Source organism: Castor canadensis, chromosome 6 (genome assembly GCF_047511655.1).
Source record: "Castor canadensis chromosome 6, mCasCan1.hap1v2, whole genome shotgun sequence".
NCBI classification, from domain to species: Eukaryota; Metazoa; Chordata; class Mammalia; order Rodentia; family Castoridae; genus Castor; species Castor canadensis.
This window is the reverse complement of record NC_133391.1, coordinates 27,064,593-27,092,102: the sequence shown is the minus strand read 5'-3', so window position 1 is coordinate 27,092,102 and position 27,510 is coordinate 27,064,593. Positions and strand designations below refer to the sequence as shown.

The 27,510-nt window shown below is 38.2% G+C and overlaps 1 protein-coding gene across 3 annotated transcripts in view; it reads left to right on the top strand.

Annotated features, from left to right (window-relative positions):
• Positions 1-27,510, top strand: part of Ptpro (protein tyrosine phosphatase receptor type O) — a 233,533-nt gene that overhangs the window by 137,722 nt on the left and 68,301 nt on the right. For all 3 annotated transcript variants that reach the window (XM_074075999.1, XM_074075998.1, XM_074076000.1), the window contains 7 exons: positions 905-1,066; positions 4,173-4,369; positions 10,946-11,066; positions 11,881-12,074; positions 13,041-13,152; positions 18,696-18,847; positions 19,929-20,049. In XM_074075999.1, coding sequence (XP_073932100.1) covers positions 905-1,066; positions 4,173-4,369; positions 10,946-11,066; positions 11,881-12,074; positions 13,041-13,152; positions 18,696-18,847; positions 19,929-20,049 — 1,059 coding nt within the window. The remainder of the gene's footprint in view (positions 1-904; positions 1,067-4,172; positions 4,370-10,945; positions 11,067-11,880; positions 12,075-13,040; positions 13,153-18,695; positions 18,848-19,928; positions 20,050-27,510) is intronic.

The following is a 27,510-nucleotide window of genomic DNA, read 5'->3' as shown; positions in this document are numbered from 1 at the left end:
TTTTGTCTGTGCCTCAATTTATTCTATGAAACATCATTTCTTGTAACCCAAAATCTGTTTTTACTGCCTATTTCCATGAAAGTTTAATAGTGTGTTTAATAGGATTGCAGTGTGTTCTTTTGAAGACTATTGCAGTTACAATTGGTGGTATCAACTTCAAATGAAATAATAAACAGCAAGAGAGAGATTCTGAGACAATGTAAAATAAAACAATTCTTATTTGGGGGGGCAGTTCTGGGGATTGAATGCAGTACCTCATGCTTACTCAGCAAGTGCTTGGTCACTTGAGCCACACCCCCAGTTCTTTTGCTTTAGTTTGTTTTTCAGGTAGGGTTTCACATTTCTGCCCATGCCAGCTTCAGACTGTGATCTTCCTGCCTCTGTCTCCCAAAAAGTTGGGATTACAGGCATCTATCACCACAACAAACACTAATACTTGCTTTTATGAGTTCTAGAAGCCAATAGATGATCACAAAACATGAGGTTGCCATGTTTCACTAACTAGAAATAATTCAATATATTTTAAAGCATTTCTAATATTGATGCTATGATAAGGAATTTATAAGATATTTAGTGCTAGTTAGTATCTCTTATTTCAAATTAGAAAGCCAATATTAACTTTTCCTACCATTCTATTTCTATTATTGATATGACTTTCTCTGGTACAAATACATAAGGTTTTACAATACACCCACTCCTACTTTTATTGACAGACATCAGATTTTAGTTTTGATATTTTAATGTATTATGAAAAAATTAAACTTGTTCATCTTTCTTATTAGTTAACAGATATAATTGAACTTGAAAAAGGAAAGGAGGTACTAATAATAAATTCCTATTCTACAAAATTGATGGGCTTGAGGGGCTGTCAATTTATACATGTTCTTTTTTGTGTATCATCCAGAGAACGTTACTGAATATTTGATGGTGGATGAAGAAACACATGAATTTGTTGCAGAACTGAAGGAGCCTGGGAAATACAAGTTATCTGTGGCAACCTTTAGTTCCTCAGGATCTTGTGAAACTCGAAAAAGTCAGGCAGCAAAATCACTCAGCTTTTATCTCAGTAAGTAGCAAAGAGATTATTCTGTGCTAACCGGGGAGCTAGAACAATGAAACTGGTGAGATAAGGATGCTCCAATGTCAATTATTCACAAACGGTGGGAACCCTGGGACTTCCTCAAGGTCAGGAGAGGCTGGGATCCATGAGCTTTTGACAGCAGCAGAAAGAGATGTGTGTTTCACAGTAGCAAACTACGCAGGGATTTAACTCGAGGATTTATTTTTTACTCTTGTGATAATTGAACATTTATTAAACTGACCTTCCAGACTGGCCGTAACAAGCTCTCCAAGGACTTGGTCACACAGTTTGGGAAACATGACTTTTGTTTGAGGCCATAATGAAATTTAGTATGATAGGATTATGTGAGAAATCTCATTACAGTATGGAGCTTGTGGAGCTCAAAAGACAAGGATTCAAGTGTGGCTACTCCCGGGTGGGCTCCATGCAATTGACGGGAAAAGAAGAAACTAGAGCAGGGTGAAAGCCCCAGGATCAAGTCTTAGGGAGGCTTCTACTAACCCCATAGGGGTAACAGGCTTCTCAGGGCAGTACAGGCAGTGCATGTGTCTGTCATGATTTTAGCAACTCTATGTTTACTGGCATTTTAGAGGCTAAACATCAGTTACCCAGCATATCAGCAGTTAAATGTGCCTTTCAATCAGCAAAAAGCAAAACCACAAAGCATGGATAAAAATTACTCTCAAAAAAGGAAACCCACTATCATCACTTCTCTAAGGGCAAAATACCACTTTGCCTCAAGCAGGCCTCAAAAGATGGGCAGGAGGGGAGGACAAGGGAAGAGAGGATACCAGTTTATTTAGCAGCTTAGAAAGATTGGAAATGTCCCCATGTAACATTTTTGCATAAGAAACCAAAAATGTCACCATTCATGAAAGGCCTCAAATATCTGGGGAGTATGCAAAGCAAAGGTGTTTGCAATTACCTATGAACTGCAAGTTTTGGGGGGCGGTTTGAGAACTAAGTTGACTATTCAGTTCTTCTCATGAGTCTAAAAATGATTCACTAACAAAGAGATCCCCAAGTGCAGAGCCCTTCCTCAACCATGCTGGCCACGTGGGCTTTTCTGTGAGGTTTGATCGTGTTTCATAGAGCACAGCACAACACATAGAACAATGGGTGACATTTTTCTAGCTTTATTTTTGTTACATTTACTTCTCATACCAAATTATAAAATTCTACTTGTTTATTGGTTTATATATTCAACAAATGTTATTGAATCATTTTCATCTGTCTGGCACGCTGCTCTATTCTATACAAGAACAAGAGTATCCAGTGATAAGTGTCATTCAGAATATGTCAGAATTGCTCAAATGTATGATGATTTTCAAGACATGAATCTTAATATTCACCTAGAAAAATATATACCACTATACATTCTTTTCTCTGCCAATAAAAGAATGATATTTAAGTGCTTCAAATGTTCCATTCCATGATAAAGAGTTGTCAAGTGTACTGTATATACTTGTTTGGTTTAAAAAACATAGTGCAGATATAAATACTTGTACTTGCCTGAGTAGATAAGCAACAATAGAGTGCAGTCCACTGGGCATAGTGTCGTCTGTCACATACCAGCTAAGTAATATTTGCAGCCCATTTTCATGGTCAAGCTGTTTCAGACATCCTGCCATTGAGCTACTAAACTAAGACTTATTAAATTAAGATCCATATTTATAGTACTGCATTATGATTTATATGTATGTAGTATTGAAGGCCTTCCCAGAAATGAGAATTAAGAGAGATACTTATTAGTTCCCCTACAGCCTTATGAAGGAAACATTTTTATATCCTCATTTTTAAAGTGAAAAACAACTTAGTCACAGGAATTTCAGTGACTTTCTCATGTGTCAGAACCAGGATTTAGAATTTGGGAATATGACTAAAGTCATATTCATGTGTCTTACAATGGCATATATCTTAGGATAAGCTGTGTTATCGGGTACAACTACTTAGGATCTCTGTGACTTTGGGGAGGTCATTCTAGTCTCTGGGCCTCAGTTTCCTCATCAGTAAAATAAGACAGTAGATATCTGAAGTTCTGTTCTGCTCTAACCCACCATGCTTTTGTCAACTCAACAGAATGAATGACTGACTTTCAGAGACATTAAATCATTTGCCCAAAGTTGCAACATGAATAATGAGCAAACCTGAGCCTTGACCAATTTTCCTGTTTCCAAACCAGAACTTTTCAGTATTTCATCATGCTCCAGGAGGCCTCAGGCACTGTTAAAAGCAGGGATTTGGGGATCAGGCTACATATTTTTGAATCCCATCTCTCCTTACCCGATGTCTACCTCTTTGTCTTCACCTAAAAGTGGGGCTTGGTACTTGTCTCAGGTTTGTTGTAAGAATTAAAGGACTAAAATATGTTAATACATACAGACTTAACATATTGCCTAAAACATAGTGGGTGCCATGTCTTTTTGCAACCATTATTACCATTTTTAATTATTATTTCCTTTGCATCATTTATACCCCAAGCAGAGCCTCTTGCTCCTTTTGAAATGTTTAGAAACCTACAGGATCAAAGCTAATGATGGATGCTACTGTGGCTATATCCTATTATAAGGAACCCCCTGGTTCTTCAAATATCACCCAGGTTTTATTCGGCTTCTTTAATTGAGCCAGCCTGTTGCCTGTCTCTTTAACATAGTCACAGCCTGCCTCTTTGTTCCTGCTGCTGGCAAATTTAAATTTTGTCACAGGATTGCAGTAGAGGCTAATTTGAAACTCAAAGCAATTATTTCTAGAAACCAAGCACCCTCACAGAAAAGGAATTACGAACACTGATGAAATCCCATATACCCACACCCAAGCCTTAGTGAAAAATTCGCCTGGATGCTCTCAGACTCACCAATAACTGATGTGGAGCTTCTGTCTGTCAGTAAAATTGTTCTGTGGTTGCTGCTGATGCTGGTGTACTTTGGACCAGAGGGAGGTGGTGGAGTTGAGTTGGGTAGCTGGACAGAGGATATCCTTCGAATTTCTTAGTAAGGAATAACAGGAAAACCCATGATTTTAAAAACTCGAATCTTTTATCTCAAGAAGCTCAGTGTGCAACCTCCTTTGTGTTCTCACTGGAAATGCTCAGGTCCTACAGGAGAGTGGATTGAAGAACTGACTGAGAAGCCCCAGCATGTCAGCGTCCATGTTTTAAGCTCAACCACTGCCTTGATGTCCTGGACATCTTCCCAAGAGAACCACAACAGCACCATTGTGTCTGTGGTGTCCCTGACCTGCCAGAAGCAAAAGGAGAGTCAGAGGCTGGAGAAGCAGTACTGCACCCAGGTAGGAAAAGCCAGGGCAGATAGGTGCCACCCCTTGAAGCCCAGCCTACAGGCAGTGCAAGGAGCCCCCTATACAAAGCCCAGCTGAGGTCTCCTACCTGTGTCTATGGAGCAGAATTAGCAAGAGTCTCAGAGGAGCTGGGAAATGACGGGGAGTGTCTTTTCCGTTACAGCCATCTTCCTGTCCCTTGGAGGGAGCCATGTTCCTTTCGCTTTCATTCCTTATTCAAGAGAATTTGCTGAGTACCTACTGTGTATCAAGTGGTAGCATAGGTGCTGGAGTTCAAGATTTTTTAAATGTCTTGATTGTGCAGAGCTTATAACCTAGTAAGAACAATGGACAAGTCAAATACCAAACAGAAATTACTAGAAGTAAACGCTGATCTTGTGAAACAGGGCGGGTGGGGGTGCAGGAGGAAGAGAACTGGAAAATCAGCCAGAAAAATTTCCCAGAAGAGGAGACAACTGAGCACAGGGTTGGAATGTGTTGGATTTTTCTGTTTGTTTTTTTTTTAACTTTTTCTCCATTTAAAAAAATGTTTATTAACTATAAAAGTAATTCATGCTCACTGAAAAAAATACTTTGGAATTTAGTTATATATATTAAAAAATTCCTTCTTACTAATCACAGCTGAGTTTGTTTTTGTTTTTCTTATCTCCCGTGCTGGAGTTTGAACTCAAGGATTTGCACTTACTTGCTAGGCGGGTGCTGTACCACTTGAGCCCTTTTCGACTTAGTTATTTTTCAGATAGGATCTCATGCTCTTTTCCCCAGGCCAGCTCAGACATTGGTCCTCCAACCTCTGTCTCTCACATAGCTAAGATTATAGGCATGAGCAACCAAGCTCAGCCTATGAGAAGAATGTTGAAGGATCAATAGGAGCTACCCAAACACAAAGGAGATTGTGGGGCAGGTGGAGATGATATGAAAATCAGTGGTTCTGTGAGTGGCTATGAACCAACACACAACCCCATCATCAATCATGAATTAAACTGCAACTTGAGTCAAGATACCCTATGAACCAGGACTGGGTCCTATTTTCCTAAAATCTGGTTTTATTTTTCTGTAGGGCAATATTATGTGGTTTTGGTGTCTTAGAAACACATTGTTTTCTTCCCTAAAGGCAATAAAAAATAAATTATCTATTCATGTGGAGAATATTTGCGACATTTCCATTCCTCCCAGGACAATTGGGCATTCGTGAAATTCAAACAGTGAGACATTTGAAATTGGCGAGATAGATTCAGGAATTGTGGCCTTTGGAACACTGAGTTCATAGGCCCTTACTTGGGAATGAAGCCAGCCCTTAAACTTGAATTAAATTAAAGAGTAAATATGCTAAACTGATTTACCGACAATCACAGCTCATCGTGCAGCTCATTAACTTCCTTCCCTAAGCAGAGCCCATACAACTGGCTCCTTGCACTGGCAGGAAAATGTGGCTCCTCACAGACAGTGACCTAGAACTCCACTGTCCAAGGCACATTTTTTTCTTGCCTCATCTAATGTACAAAATCTGTTATCTTTCACATATCTACCAAAAGCTGAAGGTACAGAGAGATATAATCAATTATAAATGAGCCAGAAAAGGCTGGTCTAAATGTACTTTCCCAGTGTCATCTCAACATACAGGAATGACACTGTTAAGGATGACAGTGGGTAAGAGGCCTATATTTAAAGTCAAATATGGGAAATGAAACACTGTGGTTCTAGGAGCCACCTCGGTTACCACAAGATTTTTTGAGGGTTGTGTTATCATTGTACCACCATCACCCACGACCAGTTAGTCAGACATTCACTTTTCAGATGAAGATACGTAAGTACAAGAACCACCTGGGCACCAATGGCTCATTCCTGTAATTCTGGCTCCTCGGGAAGCTCAGATGGGGAGACGTTCACAAGACCCCATTTCAACCAATAGCTGGGTGCCATGGTGCACATCTGTCATCTCAAGCTACACAGAAGACTGAGATTTAGGGAGACTGATGTTCCAGACCAGGTTTCAGACCTGATTTTTATAATTTCCATGCTGTGAGAACCTGAACAATATTGTGGGTTTTCTTGGGGGGTGGCGGGTTGTGGTACTGGGGATTAAACTCAAAGCCTCATGCTTGCTAGGTAGGTGCTCTGCCACTTGAGCCATACCCAATCCTTTTTTTAGCTTTACTTACTTTTTAAATAGTGTCTTTTGCCCATGGCTGGCTTCATGTCACAATCCTCCTACCTACAACTCCAATGTAGCTGAGATTACAGCTGTGTACCATCATGCTGGTCTTTTAATCTCTTAAATCTTAGTGTTTTCATCTGTAATGTAGGGAAAAGTCAGTTTCTACCTTCTAGGGTTGTAATAAAGGTAAAAGGATTCAATGTTTAATGCAGTGGTCTGGAGGATAGGAAGAATATGTAGAACAAAAGTATTCACTTTATTATTATCCAGACTTATCTGGGTACCTTTTGATTCAAAAGAGGGAGAGAAGAGTCTCCAGAGGTCCTCAATGGAAGAGCCCCAGTTGGTGGGAAGTGTATAGCAGAAAAACTAGAGGAATTTTTGGTTTGGGCAGTACTGGGGATTGAATTCAGGGTCTCGTGCTTGCAAGGCAGGCACTCCAGGCAGACACTCATTTCCACCCCTCTGCATATGAATATAATGTAACGTACTGCCCCGTAAGCTGTTGACTATTAAGGGAGCGTGGTGAGAGAGAATGAGTAAGTAACAAGGGTGGGGTTAATTTGATTAAAGCACAATATGTACAAGTCTGACGTACCAAGGCAAAACCCCTTGAACCAACAATATACACTTAAAAAGGAAACAAAGGGCAAGAGAGTAAAGTAGGTCTTTTCTGGGGGTAGATACCAATGGGAGGGGTGGGCATAAGGAAAGGGTGAATGAAGGCAAATATTTTGTATTCATATATTGAAAATAGAAGACTGAAACCTGTTGAAATTGATTTAAGAAGGTGGGAGGGGATAACGGAGAACAATGGAGGGGGTAAATCTAAGATACATCACTCGCATATGTAAATATCACAATGTATTCCCCTGTACAACTATTATGTGCTAATAAAATAAATAAATCCAGTGGTGAAAGGATCATATGAAGTAGAAATAGGACCATCTCAGACTCACAGGAACCTTCACAACTATCTAATTCAACCCCAGTTTTTACCACTCTACCATATATTTCTTCAAGGTCTCTAGTATGTCTTCCTCTTATTTTTTTAGCTAAAGATGGGTAGAACTGTTCCTGTCTGTTGGAATGCCAGTGAAGTCTTCCAAGTTCTAGGGTTTGAAGATTAAGCTAACCAGAAAAAATATTAGAATCCTAAGTGGGTGGAAATTGAAGAAAATATTGATTTATTATTATCAATATAATAACTATTAATTACTAATTAATTAATTAAATAGAAATAAGAACACAGAGGGATGGAATAATAAACATGGGTTGGTGTTCAGTAAATATTCAGCAATTGGGAAGGAAATTGGTGATTATAATTTGTTACCAAAAAAAGTGTTTTGGAAAAAAGTGATTGTCATCTTATCTTTGTAAGTAATGTGATATACATAGCAACTTCTGATTTTGACAAGTATAATTTCCCTACAGTGGATTTATTATTTTAGCATATTTATGTGGCTATGATTCCAGGCATTCATGTGAATAGTTAGAATCAAGTGCTGCCTAAAATATTATAAAACTAAAGGAATTTCACACTGTGCATAGCGGCTCCCAGCACTTCGAAGGCTGAAGCTGGAGGAGCCTGGGTTGCCTAGAGAGAACCTGTCTCCAAAAAATAAGGGCTTGGTGTAGCTCATGGTAGAGCACTTGCCTAATATGCCCTGGGTTCTATATCCAAGAGTTCAAGAAAAAAAAAGAAACTTTAATATTAACCTGAAACAATCTGTACCATTTATGTCCTGTGTTAGTCTAAGTAGGCAAAAATGAGCGACTAATCAGCTGGGTTAGCATTTACAGGTGTGTTAAGACATCTACAAATTTAGAAGAAAAGTTTGGAGCAATATCAGTTATACTTATGGTTCCATAGCATATTATGTATAAATCTGTGTTACAGGAAGGTCTAGAAAAATACCAACCAAACTGTTAGGACTTGAGGAAAGAGAACAAAATGATGCCAAATTTATTTGCTCTTCTATGTTGTAAGCAGTTTTTACAATGACTATGTCTTGGTATTATCATGCATGATACACAGACTGTAATTTTAAGAACTAAAATGGTTGCACATGCATTCTTACTCACCACTTCTCTCTTTAGGAAATTCCCTGTCAGATGGGACAGTTCACTGACTAACTTTGTCCACAGGCTGCTAGTAGAATGACAGCTCTGATGTGAAAGGGTACAAGTAAGACAGGAAAGGTGGAAATGCTCATTTATTAACCCTATTAATCTTGTATTGGCAAAGCAATGGAAAAGAAATTTTGGTTTGCTGCATTCTTGGGTAGAGCAAGTTTAAGCAACCAAATTTATACAGTTTCTACTGAGTATAATCAGATTCTGCTTCAAAACTCCTATCACCAGTGTTAAGATGATCCTTAAGACCTTTCTTAGGTTTTTGAGGCAGGGTCTCATAGGCCAGGCTGAACTGGAGCTCACTCTGTCACCCAGCCTGGCCTCCATCTCACAATCCTCCCACCTCCACTTCCCAAGTGCACCACCATACCTAACTATCCTCAAGATAGTTTTTTGGAAGTGGTACGAGAGCTTGAACTCAGGGCCTTGCACTGAGTAGGCTAACACTCCACCACTTAAAACCATACACCCAGTCCTTTCGCTTTTAATTTGCTTATCAAATAGGGTCTCAGTTTTTTTGCCCAGGCTGGCCTTGAACCATGATCCTCCTACCTCTGCCTTCTGCATAGCCGAGATTACAGGTATGCACCACACCAGCCTATCCTTAAGAACTTAATGAGGCGTTAAGAAAAACTTACAACATAAATTGTCAACAAAATTCTTCTTTGATTCGGGTTCCTTCCTGCAGGAACTCTGCACTGTGTGTATTCTAGAGCCCCAAACAGTTAACCATAAAAGTTAATATTTCTTGATACCTTGACTGAAGCATTTTCACAGTTCAATGAGTCATATTATCATTAGACTGTATTTTAGCAATGGAGAAACCAAGGCAAAATTTTTGTTTATTTATTTTAATGTTTTGGCAGTTTGGAATTTGAACTCAGGGTGTTGAGCTTGCTAGACAGGTGCTCTGCCACTTGAGCCATGCTTCCGCTCCTTTTTCACTTTAGTTGTTTTTCAGATAGGGTCTTAATTTTTGCCTGAGACTAATCTTGAGCCATTATCCTACTTGTGCATCCTTTGTAACCAGGACTAAAGGCATGTACCAGCTTGTTTTTTGATATGGAGTCTTGCTAACTTTTTGTTCATGCTGGTCTCAAACTGTGATCATCCCAATCTCTGCCTCCTAAGTATCTGGGATAACAGCTGTGAACCACTGTGCCTGACCCCCAAGGTGATAATTTTAAATAAAGTATAAATAAATCCCCATGCTTATACAGAGAAGAATCAGGATTTATTTGGGGGCAGTCTGAATAGAGAACCTGGTTCTTTCCACAAGAGTTAAGACTGTCTTAACTATTAAAAGCACTAGAGCTCAAAGTTGCTCACTTCTTACTCTGTAGTGGAGTTTTCAATCCTTGTTCTTACCAGCACTTGACTTTAATAAATCCATTTTGTTTATCTACATGTCCTCACTATTTCTCTCTTTATGGCATTTGTTACAAAACCAACAGTTTTAAAAAAAAGAGCAATGAAGAAGAGCTGACCTAGCCAGGCATGGTGGTTCACTTCTGTAATCCCAGCTACTCAGAAGGCAGAGATAGTAGGATTGAGAGTTCAAGTCTTAGGGCATGGCTCAAGAAGTAAAGCACTGATCCAGCACGTGCAAGGCACTGGGTTCAATCCCCAGTATAAGAAAAAGAAAGAAAGAAGAGAAAGAGAGAGAAGGAAGGAAGGAAAGAAAGAAGTAAAGTGCTCACCACTAATCTAGATGCTTAGCCCAATGACTTGCCCCTAGCGTAAATGAGAAGTCACGACACTAGGCTTCCAGTCCCAATCTGACATGTGACCTTGACCATTCTCTGCCTTTACTTTCTCAATGTATTAAATGACAGGTTTGGACTAGATCATTCCTGAGGTCACTTTCAGCTCTATAATTAGATAATCTACACTTCTAAGTGACAAGAGACTAAAGACACTTGTGCACACTTCAGTTTAGGATGTTGGACTCTCCTTATGGCATTGTTGACTTGGTTACAGCTAGAGGCTGACATGTCTCTAGTGTGGAGGTTACGTTGCCACGGCTGCATATGAATTAGTCCATGGGGCTTATTAAATCCAGCCCTGGAATCTCAAGGTTCTGGGTTCCCTTCAGAGTTCACACGGGCTACACATCCTAATTTTGAAACCTGACCTTCCCCAAACTGAGCAAAGCCTTCTGGATTGCAAAGTCACCTGTGGCTCCACACAGAGTCCCCAAATATCACTTAAGCCTCTGTATCACTCTCTAAAAGCCCAGCTCTAAATAAATCTTATCGGATGTTTGGTTTAAGGTGAACTCAAGCAAACCGATGATTGAAAATCTGGTTCCCGGTGCCCAGTACCAGGTTGTGATATATCTAAGAAAAGGCCCTTTGATTGGGCCACCTTCAGATCCTGTGACATTTGCCATTGGTAAGTTGCCAGCCACAAGAATAATGACCTATGTTTATCAGGAGTACTTGTTGAAAGGGTGCAACCCGGGAGATCATTGTCATCCTATATGGAAGGGTTATTCTAGTTCACTCGATATTTCACCTTCAGGGTACAGTGGTTTTTCAGTGTCCTGAGGAGATTACTGCTAGGACCACCACCCTCTCTCAGCACTCCCCATCCATGGGTACCACAATCCAGGGATGGTCTGGTTCCTTAATATAAAATAGGTAGTATGTGCACATAATCTACACACGCCCTCCCATATATCTTCATCCGTTGGTAGAATAATTATTTATAATACCCAATTCAATGCCACTGCTATGTAAATGGTTGTTCTACTTTGTTGTTTAGGGAATAATAACATGAAAAATCTGTACATGTTCAATACAGATACAATTTTGGGAATGAACAGGGAATAGTCTCATCCATGGCTCACTGAAGTCACAACTGTTGAATCCGTTAATACTGTAATAAGTAACTAACATTGATATTTGGAGGACAGTCACAGCATTTGCTACTTGGATAAACACTTTAGTTTTCAATGATGGTATAAGAAGAGTAAAATCCCTGATTATTATTTTATAAGATCCCAACTTGTATACTTTAGATCCATCTGTGCCAAGGATATCAAGGTATTTCATACAAATCCTGGTTACAAGGTTCCTAAAACGTTTGCTTGCTTGAGTGTATTTGTTATATCAGTCAGTTAATACTAATAAGCTTGAAGCCATTGCTGATATTAAACATTCCTTCTTGGCTTTCTTTCCTTACTATCCTCCCCTCTTCTCTTTAGTTCCTACTGGAATAAAAGATTTGATGCTCTATCCCTTGGGGCCGACTGCAGTGGTCCTGAGTTGGACCAGACCTTACTTAGGAGTTTTCAGGAAATACGTGGTTGAAATGTTTTACTTCAATCCTGTGACAATGACCTCAGAGTGGACAACCTACTATGAAATAGCAGCTACCGTCTCCCTGACTGCTTCAGTGGTAATCTTCCCTTCACCCACTGTCACCCTTCCCACATACACTGACATGCCTGTGTCATGAAGTTTGTAGGAAATGTTATCTGTAAACCAGATCACTTCCTAATACACATGGGTGTTTCCTACATTCAAGGATTTTTTGGTTGTTTTTTGGGTTTTGGGTGTTTGGGTTTCTGTTTTTATATTTGAGAGGGAGAGAGAGAGAGAATTGTGTGAAACTAGCTTTCACCCCTAATTGAATTTGTATTTCTTAATAATTTTTCTAATGAGTTTGCTCAAAGCAGAGTTGAATTGTCAGTGCTTATTGTTCCTCTCTGCACCTGAAGAGGAAAACCCAACAGGTTTTCCTTTGATGGTTAGTTCATCTTGTCAATCTCTAGAGCTGACTTATCTGGGCATCTTTAAAGCAGTTAAATACCACCTGTGCTGCCAACACATTGCAGATAGTTTTCAAAACACAGGATAATTGCCCTGAGACTGGAATTATTTATTTTTTTATTTATTGTTTCTTTTTAGGAATAATTTTTAAAGTGCAGGTTATGATGGGTTATGTGTGAAATCATAATTACTCATTGACAGCTCTGGTAATGACCACTCAACCAGACTCTTGCTTATTGTCAATGTTGGAACAGTAGACAGTTGTGAGAAGTCCCTTTTTTTAGAAGTAGGCGATGGATTTGTACAGTCACTTACAAATGAGTGCTATTTCATTCTGCAATATACATTAGGAAAATGCAAAATGGTACTAGTACTCAAAGTATTTTGTTCTATACCTCTGAATCATCTTTTTAAAATTATTTCTTTACTTCATTTTATTTATGACTCACTTCATTTCAAAAAGAATTTGAAATGGAGCAAAACATAAATAAAAATATTCACTAAATTTTTTCATGACCTATTGGAAGTAAATCTATTTCAAAAGCATTACTTTCCCCTCAGTCTTTTATCTCCTTTTTTCATCCTCCTTTAGAGAATAGCTAATTTGTTACCAGCATGGTATTACAACTTTCGAGTGACCATGGTGACATGGGGAGATCCAGAATTGAGCTGCTGTGACAGTTCCACCATCAGCTTCATAACAGGTGAGTGGTGCATGGGAAATAGTTCCAAAAGGGAGGATGTAATTCTGAGGGCCCACACTTCCAGGAAGTGCCAGTCATTCACTGGGCATTGATTGACCATCCATATCATAGAGAACCATATACTTGATTCTGGTCACTCACTGTATGTTTAGTTGATGACATTTAAAATTAAAAAGTATTATTTTGTATTCTGAGTCACTGCCCTTGGCTGGTGCTCCTCAGTTGGGATTAAGCAGAATAGAGATGGGGCCTGCCAAGCCCTTAGACTCACACTGAGCACTCAATTATTTTACCCATTTGGTGGTGATGTTTGTTAAAGGACCTGCATTTCTTTACTAATTAGGCCATTTCTAAAGTCGCACACTGACTGTAGGAGGGCCATTGCAGGAGTTATGAAGAAAAGGCCTTGGAGACAGATAGACCTGTATTTGAATCATGGCTCTGCCTCATATCATTTATCACCTGGAGCAAGTTGACTTTTCTAAGCCTCAATTTTTTTCCATATCTAAGATGGGGAAAATAATAGTATCAATTATCCATTATTATTTTCTATTATGACTTCTCTATTAAAGAAGTTATTTAGCAAAATGTATTAGTCTTACACTTACCAAAAGAAGAAGTGCAGCCAGGCACCCAAGATTCACACCTATAATCAAAGCTACTTGTGAGGCTCCGGTTGGGAGAATGGCAGCTCCAGGTCAGCCCAGGCAAACAGTTCATGAGTCTCCATCTCAATGGAAAAAAGCTGAGCGTGGTGGTATATACCTGTTATCCCAGTGACAGTGGGAAATTTAAAATAGAAGGATTATAATCTAGGCCCACCTGGGTAAAAAGTGAGACCCTATCTCCAAAATAAAGTTAAAAAGTGCTAGGAGGTGTGGCTCAAGCTTTAGAGCACCTGCCTAGCAAGTATGGAACCCTGAGTTCAAAAACAAACAAGCAAAAAAAAAAAAAAAAAACCCAAAAAACCCAAGATGTACAAATGACCAATAAGTCCATCTGCCAGAGAAATGCAGATTAAAATGACACTGAGAGTCCATCTCACTCCAGTCAAAGTCTATTACCAAGAAAACAAATAACAGCAAATGGCAGTGAGAATGCAGGGAAAAAGAACTTTATTCACTGTTGGTGGAAATGTAAATTAGTGCAGCCACTATGGAAATCAGGTTCCTTTAAAAATATAACTACCATACTATTCTGCTATCCACTGCTGGGAATCTGCCCAAAGGAATGTAACTCATACAATAGACACCTGCACACCCATCTTTATAGTAGCACTATTCACAATAGCCAACTCATGGAATCTGCCTCCGTGCCCATCAATGGATGAATGGATAAAGAAAATGTGGCCTTGGGCTGGGAGTGTGCCTCAAGTGGTAGAAAGCCTGCATAGCAAGCACAAGGCCCAGCGTTCAAACCCTAGCACAAAAAAAAGAAAAGAAAATGCGACCTGCATACACAATGAAGTATCATTCAGCCATAAAGGAAAACAGAATTTTTTTTTTCAGGAAAATGGATGGAACTGGAGATCATCATGTTAAGTGAAATAAGCCAGACTTAGAAAGACAAGTATCACTTGCTTTTTCTTATATGCAGAATCCAGATTTTTTTAAAAAGACGTGAAGGTAGAAGTGGACCATCCGGAAAAAGGAAGGGCCAGTGAGAGGGGGAGAGGACAAGAAAGGGTAATGTGGGGTGAATATGATCAAAATATATCGTTATATAAGTATATGAAAATGTCATTATGAAACCCACTGCTTTGTACAATCAATTTACACAAATAAAAAGTTTAAACTATTAGTCTTAGAGACTAAAAGCCTTGGATAAAGTAGTCATGTTATCAACAGTCAGAGAAGGCAGTGAAAAATGGAAATCCACCTCCCCCTGCAAAAAAAAAAACCAACAACCATTGTTTTTTGAACTAAAATTCTTCAAGAACTTTTCTTTGGACAATATGGCCTTCCTTAGAGTGGCACTGAGAAAACGGAAGAGAATAATATTGTTTAGATGACAAATAATTTTCGCAAAATTCCTTCCTCACTGAACATCTAGCCTTACTCTGCTGAAACTTATCAATGAAACAAATGAACCAAAACAATCAGACATGAAATTTTACACAATTAATGCTCATGGCATGCCACTTCTCCTTACTAACCAATAACCAGTGTCTCTGTTCCAGATGTTAAGGGTAAAATCAGAATAGGTAAGTGAAAGAATATCAAAAAAAAAAAAATCAATCATTTAATATGAACTAGTTTAAGCTGTTGGCTGTATTAAGAATCACATATTTAAATTCTTCCAGTTGAATTTATTGTTATTAGCTTTTTCTTCTTACACAGGACAACTATCTGAAAAAGACCTAACATCTGAACCTGAGTCTGCTTGTGTCTAGCTGTAGAACTTTAAGCAAATTATCTTGCAGGGCTTTTTCTTTGTTGGCAGTACTGGGGTTTGAACTCAGGGCCTTGCTAGGCAAGTGCTGTACCACTTAAGCCACACCTCCAGCCCTTTTTTGCTTTAATTATTTTTCAGGTAGGGTCTCCTGCTTTTTGCCCAGGGTCAGCCTCAGACCTTGATCTTTCTACTCATGCTTCCCTTATAGTTGCAGTTACAGATGTGCACCACCATGCCCAAATTGTCTTGAAAGCTTTTCCCCTGGGCTGGCCTCAAACTGGCCTCCAGACCTCTACCTTCCAGGTAGCTGGGATCACAGGCCTGCACCACCACACCTAGTCCTTGATCAAATTACTTTAATGATTCTGAGCTTCTATTTTCTTATCAGCAGAACTCTCCAAAATGCTACCTGACAACCAGCTAATGGAGCAAAATTTGGTGTCTTGAGTCTATAGTGTCTCGGAAGGGGACGTCAGTAATAAAGTATTTGTAGGAATCTGTATTCTGACCACAAGAGTTCAAAGTGTGCCTTTTAAAGTGGGGCAGTGATGAGAGGGAGATGTAACAAGTCTGGATAAATAATCTGTGGTTAATGAATGAGTTACTTGCCTTGGTGAACAGTTTGTTGTCCCCGATAAATTGACTTTGGGAATTTCTTGCCTTTTCCTGACAAATGACTTAGGTAAGCTGACACAAAAGGTCTGCAGTTTTATCAAAGCATGTAGACAGAGTCAGTGTCAATTGTCACATCCAAAAAATGGGTATAAAAATGCCTCACAGCATAGTGTCAGAATTACACAATATAATATAAATTACTACTTTATAATGCCAGTTGAAATTCTACCTTTTTTTGTCTTTCTTGCATCATTTCAAATAAAGATTTTATTTAAAACAAGTGAGCTTCTCTTGCTTTGCTTTCCTATACTTTGAATTTAAATACAAATTGGCAAACTGTATGGTAGAAATAGGATGGAGTGTTTCAATTAAATGTGATTTATTAGGACCTCAACTCTCCTTTCTTTGTTAGACAACTTTGTCTGCAAGCCAAGTTCATAGTAATTATGCTAATCTGACAAATAATGATTAATAAACAAATAGTGACATCTTGTGGCCTTTTAGCAATGTGTTAGATTTTAAAGCAGCAGATTTTGGAGTATCAAAATGGGTACTAGGTACCCATGAGTACCTAGTACTCATGGGTGGCAGGTATAACTTCTGAGTTTGTAATTTTAAAATTATTTCTTATCCTCAGTAAAGTTAGAACATGAGAAGAAAACCTTTGAAGGAATATATGTATTTGTATAAAATGAAGTACCTTGGAATATATTAAAAGACTATAGAGAAGTCACAGCTATTTTTCTTCATCAGAATATTCTGAAATATGCCAGGTGCTGGTGGTTCACACCTGTAATCCTAGCTACTTGGGAGGCTGAGATGGAAAGACCACAGTTCCAGGCCAGTCTGTGCAAAAAGTTGGCGAGACTCCATCTCAACCAATAATCAGGTGTGATGGTGTGCAACTGTCATCCCAGCGATGGTGGGAAGCATAAAATAGAAGGATCACATTCCAGACCGGCTTGGGCAAAAAGTGAGATCCTATTCCAAAATAACTAGAACAAAAAAGGCTGGCTCAATGAGTAGAGTGCCTGCCTTGCAAGCATGAAGCCCTGAGTTCAAATTCCAACACCACCAGAAAAAGAAGAGACATAGAGAAAGAGAGAAAATGGTAGAATATTGTGTTCATATTTGTGTTAGTCAGTTTCCCATCACTGTGACAAAATATCTGAGATAATCAACTGAGAAGAAGTCAAGATTTACTTTGGCTCATGGTTTCAGAGACTTAAGTCCATAGCAAGAGAGAACATGGTGGCAGGATGCACACAGCAGAGCAAAGCTGCCTACCTGATGATGACTGGGAAGTAGAGAGAGAAAAGGGCGGGGACAGTGCTCACTCCAGAGGCAACACCTCCAATCAAACCCTGTCCCTCACCTTTCCATCCCTTCCCATAGCACCCTCAGCTGGGGAGCAGACCCTCACACCTGGGCTTTAGGGGGCATTTAAGATCCAAACCATAACAATATCTTTGGTACTTCAATATTGTGGTATTAAATATGCTACAAATGCTACTCCTATTTTACATGAGACAGAAACCTACTTTTTAGTTCAGTTTCATCAGGGAATAATCACTTTTGAATGCATGATCAGTCGTGTTTATTGTGACTATTGGCATCTCATTAAAGAAAACCATTCTTTAGGATTTATACAAATTTCCCACTAAATATTTTAGTTGGTTTTGTGCTGTGTCTCAGAATAGATCATTGTATTGTTTTAAAAACCAATCTACATGTGGAACTTAAATTATGTTTTCACTTCTTAAGATTTTGAAGATTATACATGACTTTTCAAAATATGCTTTCAGGAGTCTTATGCTGTGAGGCTAGTAATAACTCCTCAATTAACATTTTTTAAGATTTCAGTGTGTTGGAATATAAAATAAAGTACAATAAGCTTGGAGTTAGAATTTGGCTTTGTGAGGTGATAACAAAATCTGTTCCTTCTGTCCTTTGTGTTTTGTTTTAGCAACATTTGTGAAGAGCCTAGTCTTCTATGAAGGATAGGCTAGACATACAATGATGTTGCTTGGTTATCTTATGAAAATAACATGGCTTCTGTTCTATTTGGAGTACTGCATCTTCTATCTTTACTCTTTCTCTCCACCTTCTTTATTCCCATAACCATCTTCATTGCCCCCAAGTGAAAGAGATTTCATATTTCAGGACCCACGTCTTCCAGTAGTGCTTGGGTAATAACCTCACCAATGCTTATTAGGATTAATATTAATTAGTATTAACTGATTAATGTAACAAGTGTGACTCAAACAAGCAAACATTTTAGGAATCTTGTAACCGTGATTTGTATGAAAGACCTTGATATCTTCGGCACAGATGGGTCTGAGGTACACAAGTTGAGTTCCTATAAAATAAGTGCCCAGCCTGTACCCCAAGCTCCACTCCACTAATTCCCAGGGCCATCATTGGTATGAATTATAATTCCCTAAATCAACGCTGTTTGGGATTACATGTTTTCCTGATAAGCACTTTAATTACTAGTCTCTTATTCCGAATCGTGCCTCTTCCTTTCCTTGTAGCCCCAGTGGCTCCAGAAATCACTTCCGTGGAATATTTCAACAGTCTGTTGTACATCAGCTGGACATATGGGGATGACACAACTGACCTGTCCCATTCCAGAATGCTGCACTGGATGGTTGTCGCAGAAGGAAGGAAGAAAATTAAAAAGAGCGTATGTTTCTTTGAATTCCAGTATTAGGCATCTGAACATTTACTGCGTGAACTACTGAAAATCATTAGATGTTCACAAAAGTACTAAAGAAATGTTTACCAGTTGCCACTCTTTTTGGCTCTGGAGATAGAATGGCAACCCCAAATTAAATTGCTCTTTTCATAGAGCTTACCTTTTAATATTTAACAAGTGAGCTATATTCACTTATAATTAAAGCTTTGATTTGAGCTTTTTTCTTTAGGACGTTAAACATTTTCAAGAGCACTGCAGCTAACACATTTCAATATTTTTCTTCATATATCATCAACACCTAATTACTTGGGTACATCAGGTATACAAATTTCTTTTCTTCTACTTTATTAAGCTTTTTAGTGTTGTATCAATTAGTGGATAAGGTAAACACAATAAAAGCAAACAAAAATAGTGGATCAAGTAAAGTAGAAGTATGCGTCTCTTTCATGAGGGTCTCCATATTTGTTCTGTTTTGTTGCTCTGTAGTAAGTGGAGCCCTCATCTGCATAGGGGAAGCTGTGCCTTCACCACCTCCATACCCACCCTATAGGGAGAGGAAAAGAGAGAAGGAGACCCAGCACTTACAGGATGTAAGCCCGCTTGGCTTCCACTTAGAATCCGCTCATCAGAATTAGGTCACAATTTCCCCTCCAGCTGTAGAGGAGAATGGAAATACTGCCTTTATGTAGGAGCCATGTGGATGTACACATGGCTAGGTTTCTTCTGAGCTTCTCAGAATGTAGATATCAGTAACAATCCAGCAATTGCCTTTTTAAAACTCGATGTGAATATGTAGGAAAATATCAGAGTAATCATTTAAAATTAAGGGATGGATTGCAAAAATTGTTCAACCTGATATGTATCATTCGTTTTAAGGCATTTTGCCTTTATCCAAGTCAAATATTTTATATAATTTTTGGAGGCTATAACTTATCCTTAAAATATCCTTAATATATTGTAGGCTGCAACATAGAACAGAAAGGGAATGTCTACGGTAGCCTGTCATGTGCGGGACGGGTGCTGGCTCAGTCATTAGAAATTGAAGTCCTTCATTTTCATGGTCTCACAGGTGACACGCAATGTCATGACTGCAATTCTCAGCTTGCCTCCTGGGGACATCTACAACCTCTCAGTCACTGCTTGCACTGAAAGAGGAAGTAACACCTCCCTGCTCCACCTCGTCAAGCTAGGTAAGAGGCGTGCACAGGTAAAGGTGTGGAAATGGTCCTACTGGAAGAATTAGCTTTGCATCACTTGATTGAACATGGGCTCCTTGACTCAATGAAATAACAGAAAAACAACCAATTCTTAATAAAATAGACATTTATACTAACAAGAATAGTATGTTCAACTCAGTATAAATCTTTGGGTGGAATATATTCTGTGCTGGAGGACAACTCATCATTCTTGGAATGGTTAAAGGAACCAAGTAGTGTTAGGATTTTAAAGATGGGAAGATCTCAACAGTGTTCTTAACCCTATCAGACATGTTCCCTTCTCAAATAAATACTATCTAATGTCCTCTTTATCAACTTAAGTAGAAATTCACAGATAAAATAACCCACATGTTGATTTAAAAATGTGATATAATTTCAAAATTCTAATGTAAAATTAAGATAGAGAAAAAATAATGTATAACAAAATAGTACAGATGTGTTCAGACACAACTACTCTGAAAAACATAATGGAATTTGCTGGAGCCTACATATAACTAACATGAACAAGGTCAGGTTTACAAGAAGTAAAATATCAGTAGCCCTTCATTCAAGAAATATAAAAATAAATTAAAAGAGTGAGCATTAAGATAAATTAATTAACTAATAATAGATAACTGAGCAAGCATAGATTACAGGTATACCCTAGAATAAAACTATAGTTAGGATAAAAAATAAGAAAGTATAGCTATTTGCATATGATGAGACAAAGAAGTAAATGACTTTACTTCATTCCAAGGAAAATAATAAGCCACAGATAAGGAAAAATGAGGGACATGTGATATTTGTACAAATGAGATGGAAATTGCTATGTAGGGTTATATCTAAATAATTCCTTATATTATGACAGAAAACTTGGAAGTGACACTAGGTATTACAATATATATCTTCTAGAATGAAATAGTGGTTACTAGAGTCTAAGAAGGTAGGAGGGAGGGAGGCAGAGGAAGGCTAGATAATGGGTAGCAAGATACAGTCAGATAGGAAGAATCAATTCTAGGGTGACTGTGGTTTACAATAACCTATTATATTTGGTGAATAACTAGAAGAGAAGTGCTTTAAGTTTCCAAATATAAAGAAATGATAGGGAACTGTAAATGACTTGAGCATTACATATTACATACAGGTGTTAACACATAACACTGTAGCCCAAAAGGATCTGCAACACAATAATAATGATAGCAAAACTCATCTTCAGCGTTTAAAAATCTACCACGCATTAAGGTATATATTTCTGATACTAGAGGGAACTTTGAACAGAGTATCATAATTGGTCACAGGCAATGGAGGATTGGCAAAAGGTGTGTTGTACACCTCTTGGGACAGTGGCATTGTAAGAGTAGCAAGTCAAGAGTAAATGCATAATATCAAGATGAAGTCTTTACAACAGAGACCTCTTGTAATTGTCTATCTCAAAATTTTAAATGCGTGGAATGGAAATATAAAAAAATTTCTGAATAGTTAATGCAACTTACTGACAACACTGTCTCTATAGCACATGTGCATCGATCTATTCATAAGAGTCTCAAGTCATCAGTGGCACTCCACATGTTCATCCGTGTAGCTATGTGTAGATTTTCCCTGACATGTGCTATTAGTACTATAAATAGCTTGCTGTCACTAAGGCATTTCTAGAAAATGCTTAGAAAACCTCAACCAAAATAAAACCAAACTTTTCTTCACTTTACCCAATAGGTACATATCTCTCCAACTCAGTGCATAAGACACACTGAGTTCTTTCTTTCCTTCTTTCTTTCTTTATTGTGGTACTGGGATTTGAACTCATGGCCTTTACTTGTTAGATAAACAACCTACCACTTGAGCCATGCCCCCTAACCTTTTTAAACTTTAGTTTGCTTTGGATAGGGTCTCATCATTTTGCCCAGGGCCAGTTTTAGACGTGATCTAACCTGCACCTCCTGGGATTACAGGTGTGTACCACAATGGCCAGCTTGTTTTTTGAGATAATGTCTAGCTGACTTTTTGCCTGGGTTGGCCTCAAACTGTGATCCTCCTATCTCTGCCTCCTGAGTAGTTGATACTACAGGTGTGTTCCATGACACCTGGCCCTTAAGTCCTTTGACTCATATTTGCCATGGCAAAAAATAAATTATTGTACAGAAATTCTTTAAAACTATATGAGTACTTGGAAATCCATGATATATTGAATATATTCTATGGACAGAAGAAGTAAATTATTGAGTACTTTTTTAAAAAAAATCATATCCATCTCAATACTCATTATTTACCTGATTCCTGTAGAAAACTTCCACTGTTATTCCATAGTAAAGTACATGCAATGTATATTTATGATGCATTTATTTTTGTATGATGTTTGAAAGCCATACAGGACATGAGATGTAGGGTGAGTTTTATTATTTGAAACGCCCTTGATCATTGTAAGACAGTGAGCGATTGCCTGACTCTTCTGCAAATTTCCAAACACCCTCCAGAGGGCAGCTCGGGTCCTGTGAGAATCAAGGGCAGGATTCAGTCTTTCATGCAGGACAGATAACCTGATGTCTACTGGTCTGCACTTGAATTCTAGGAATATAGAGAGCACCGGCTCCCAACATTGTGTGATCTTTTTATTAAGAAAATAGTTACCTCCCTGTCAATTCAAACCATTATCTCTAATTTTGTCTTCCTTGGATGGAAAAGTCAATTCAAACCTGATTTCCAGGTAACTGGAGTTACTTGAAGATTATGTTCTTGGTCCCTGTGTCTTCCTTCCTCTGTGCATTAGCTCTGATAATAGTGCTAAGTTCTTGGATGGCTTATCCAACTCACTGGGTTATTCAGGCTCCTTTACCAGACAAAATAAATTAGTGAGAGCCCATCACAAGGGACAAGCCAAATGGTGTATGTCTGTAATCTCGCTGTGAGGGAGGCACAAGTAGAAGGATCACAGTCCAAGGCCAACTCAGGGAAAAAGCATAAGAACCTATCTGAGAAATAACTAAAGGTAAAAGAGCTAGAAGAGTAGCTTAAGTGGTAGAGCCCTTGGCTAGCAAATGCAACACCCTGGGTTCAAAGTCAGTACTGCCAAAAATTAAAAATGAAAATGCAGAGAAGTATCATTTTAAGTAGCATTTATCTTGTCAAAGTAGCTTTTCAATGGGCTTATCAATTGCTCTGTGGTCATTTTTATACAATATTATGGATGAATTATGGAGTCTCAGGACTATGGGCTAAAGCTATGAACTGGTCTACTTATGCCTTCATAGGAGTATGAATTAAACACCATGATGGCTTCTCAAACATCATGAGGCTTTGAACCTCCATATTTCTGTGATAGACAGAACTATATAAATCAAGTGAGAAAGGACATTGAAACTTTTCAAGATGGAAAAGTAGCTTCCAAGAGAAATTATTTCTACTGAATCATAGCCTTTAGAATCAATAGGCTTTTTCTTATTGGTATCTTAATATCAGATGAAATAGTCTCTATCTTGTCCTTGTCTCAAAGCAAGACAATCTATACATACTATTCCTATCATTTTCCTGACAACTAAATAATCAATTTTTTTTTGCTTTGTGAAAAAGTCTGCTTTCTATTAATCTTGTTACTGTGTGTTATAAGCTCCTTCATTTTCCTTGCCTCTTAACTGAATTGAAGCAACAGAACTCAAAGTTGAAAATAGTATTCTAGTTAATATTTAACCAAAACAAGTTTCACCTTCTAAAGGAGTGAAGTAACTAACATTTTACTTTCATAAGAACTGAATTAAAATTAATTATTTTCACAAAACTTTCACTCCAGTCTTTTTATCTTTCTTTCACAGCATTCAAGAAGTCATATTAATTCTAGTTTACAGGAAAAATACAGCTATGGCATACACATTTTTCAGGACTTGTTCAAATCAGAATGGTCTTGTTAAAGCTCAGACCAAAACAGTTGGGGTAACTTGCAGTTAAGCTTCTCTGTGACAGAGGCCTCCTTACAATGGCTCTGTCTTCTATCATGGAGGTCAAGATCTACCAGCATGGAGAGAAACCAAACTACCAATGATTCCTGTATAATAAAAGTTAACTCAAGATAGCACGGACAAAGGTAGAGAGCCTTTTTTTTTTTCCAAAACAGTTGCCAAGAATTTTCGATTGTTATGTCAACAATAGACATCTATAAGGATACATATATCAGTAGTGGTCCTGCTCACAGTGTGTTGAACCAATCAATCCATTAGCAGGGTTAATGGAGCTAATGGTGGTATGTGATGATAGAGCTCTTTGATAGTTGATACAAATGTCAATCAAATCTGTACCTAAGATTTATTTTACAAGAACTCATTGGTTTGCATAGGACTATGGTTTTCACTAGTAACCAGTCACATCTTCTAGTCTTAGGTAATCTACCAGGAATTCTGGGCCACCTTTAAGAAGAGAATCAGTTTTCCAACCTTAAAGAAAAGAAACAAGAATGAGATATATTGGTCATGTCAAAAAATAGCTCTGTGGTGAAATCAGGTTTTTAGGCCCCAGGCCCAGACTCCTGGAGTTCCATATGTCAGGTCCAGTCATTCACCCCAACACATCAAATTAAGAGATAAGTAATGGTGAAGGGCAGAGGAATGAGATTTATTTTGTGTTATGGGCACACCACAGGAAGGGGCAAAGTCAGCACTTAATCCCTTCTCCAGAATACAGATATGAGCTTTAGGTTTGAATAGAGGAAGAATTGGCATAGGGTGGCAGAGGTATGCATAGCTAAACCATCCTAATCACAGCGTGGCCAAGAGCATCATATCTCAGTTCTAATTCTGCAAGGAGTTTCCAGAGAGGTTCTTATTGCTTTCATAACTTGTAGGGAGCAATCTGGTTCCCATAAGATAATTAATCCTGCTCAGGGTGCAGCCTCATTTAGAGGTAGTCTGTCCTATGAGGTCTGCTGTTCCTTTCTTTGTCCTTTCAGTCCTGTTTTCCTGGATTACAAGGTGAAAAGCTCAGAGCAAAGACAGATACAAAATGGAGACACATGCAAGCCTTCTCCTACTTTTAGTTAATTTGTGGGCCCACGTAAGGAGTCTGTACATTTTAGAAAAATCAATTTCTATGTGCCCCCCCTTATGCTTGACCATTCCTCAATATCGAGGAATTAGAGTTGTCAGGCAGTCAGACTGTACTGACTAGGGCAACACTAGTCATGAGAAGGAGACAAATTGTAATAGCTGAAGTATGTGAGTCAAAAGAACCCAGTGTTTAAGCCTGAAACTAGAAACACCATTATAAAGCGGAATACAAGAGAAAGATCATAAGATATCCAATTAAATAAATTGTGTAAGAGATCCTCTTTTAAAGTAACTCTACAAGTATTGACTAATAAAAAAGATGTTTGGAATCAGTAGGAATAGTCATTTTTGTCTCTACTTAAATAAAAGGCTATTGTCAAAGCTTTGAATTTGTCTTCTGTCAGAGTTGCCTTTAGAGCCAATACCAAGTGTAAGAACTCTTTCCAAATAACTTCTCAATGGTACCTATTGTTTTGCTTGCTAGGCAGGCAGTCTATTACTTGAGGCACTCTGCCAGCCCTTTTTGCTCTGGTTATTTTGGAGATAGGGCCTTGCTTTTTGCCCAGGCCAGACTGGACCACGATCCTCCTATTTTCACTTCCCACCATAGCTGGGATGACAGGCCTTTACCACCATGCCCAGCTTCTTTCTGTTGAGATGTGGTCTTGTGAACTGTTTTGCCCAGCCTGCCCGGAAATGTAATCCTCCTGATCTCAGTTTCTCAAGTAGCTAAGATTATAGGCATGAACCACTGGTGCCTAGTTTGTTAAACACTTTTGAGGGTTGCCACAAGTGACTTCATTTGGATTCTGATAACCTCCCCTCTTCTCTAAACATTTTTTTTCCTGGACTGTTTGTTCCTGAACAGTTTTATCTTTGAAGATATCCACCAATTAACTACCCTATGGTTTGGCTTTAATGGTCCCTCCTGGCTGAAATGAACTGTATCCCACTTGATCTGATTTGATCCCTTGTCAGAGGGACGTGACAGGCAGATTAGGTGAAAGTGCCAATAAGAACAAATTTAAGCAACTGAGGGCTTTTTGAAGGAGTGGCTCTTAGGCTGGGCTAACCTTGATTCTATTCTTTAAGTTCAATTCTAGTCTGTAGGTGATCAAAAAAATTCTGCTCATGTTGCAATTATTAGACATTGTACTTCTGCAGATTGTCAACAGATAGCCATCACAATTCCTTATAAAGAAAATACAAAACGAGACAAATGAGGATGAATATTTAATGTAACTAATTTGTTTGAAAAATAAGTACTCAGTAGAGTCATTTTCCATGAATTTGATTGTAAGTGCTTTGGAGAAGAACCAACACTCTGAATGACACAGACTTATAATAGAATTTTGAAAGAAGTTTAACAGTTGACAAAAGAGTACAGTTATTTTTATTGCACACAATTTTAGGATAATAATTATTATTTATAGTATTATATCAAGACCATTAAGCTCTCATTATTTTCTCAAAGATAAGAGCATGAAGAATGATTTTACATATATATCTTGTGATTAATTGGTTATTGGTATATATAAATCCCCATTTAATTTTATCTTTTAAGTAAAGTTGAATGTACTTGTTTACAGATGTATCCTTTGGATGACCAATGCCCAATCCTTTTATTACGCTTTTTAATTTTATTTTATTGTTTTGCTGGGTGAGGGTACACTGTGGCATTTACAAAGGTTCTTACAATATATCAAATATATCATATTTGAATTCACCCCCCTCCACTATTCTCCTTTAATGGACAATGAATGGGTCCTTTATGGGGGGACCCATTCAAGAAATTTTCAACAGGTATCTTTTTTCCATTTACCTTCATGTGTACACAGAATTTGCACTATATTCACCCTCTTGCACCCTTTCCCCCCTCTTCCACCTTCCCACTGGTGTCAACCACTGCCTTCCACCCAAGCAGGACCTGTTCCAACCTTCTGTTCTTTGATTTTATAAAAGAAAGGAAAAAGAAATGACATTTTTGCTTGTTCAAGATAGCTACATAGGGAATCTCCTTGTGGCACTTCCATGTACGTATGTATTATAACCCTATTTGGTTCATTTCCTCTATTTTTCTTCTTTCTACTTTAGTTCCATTCTTATCATTGTTTCAACTGGCTTAAAAATTCTATATTCATTATTGTATAGAGAGTACATCAACCATATTCACCTTAACTTCCTTTTTTTACCTTCCCCCTCTTGTGTATGACCTCCTGTTGGCGTGTCCTGTTTTTCATAATATTATTACATTTGTATGAGGTCTATATTCCTCATCTGAGAGAAAAATGCAGATTTTGTCTCTCTGAGCCTGGCTAATTTCACTTAAGATGAGGTTCTCCAGTCCCATCCATTTACCTTCAAGTGACAAAATTTCATTCTTCTTTCTGGCTGGATGGAATTCCATTGTATATAAATACCACATTTT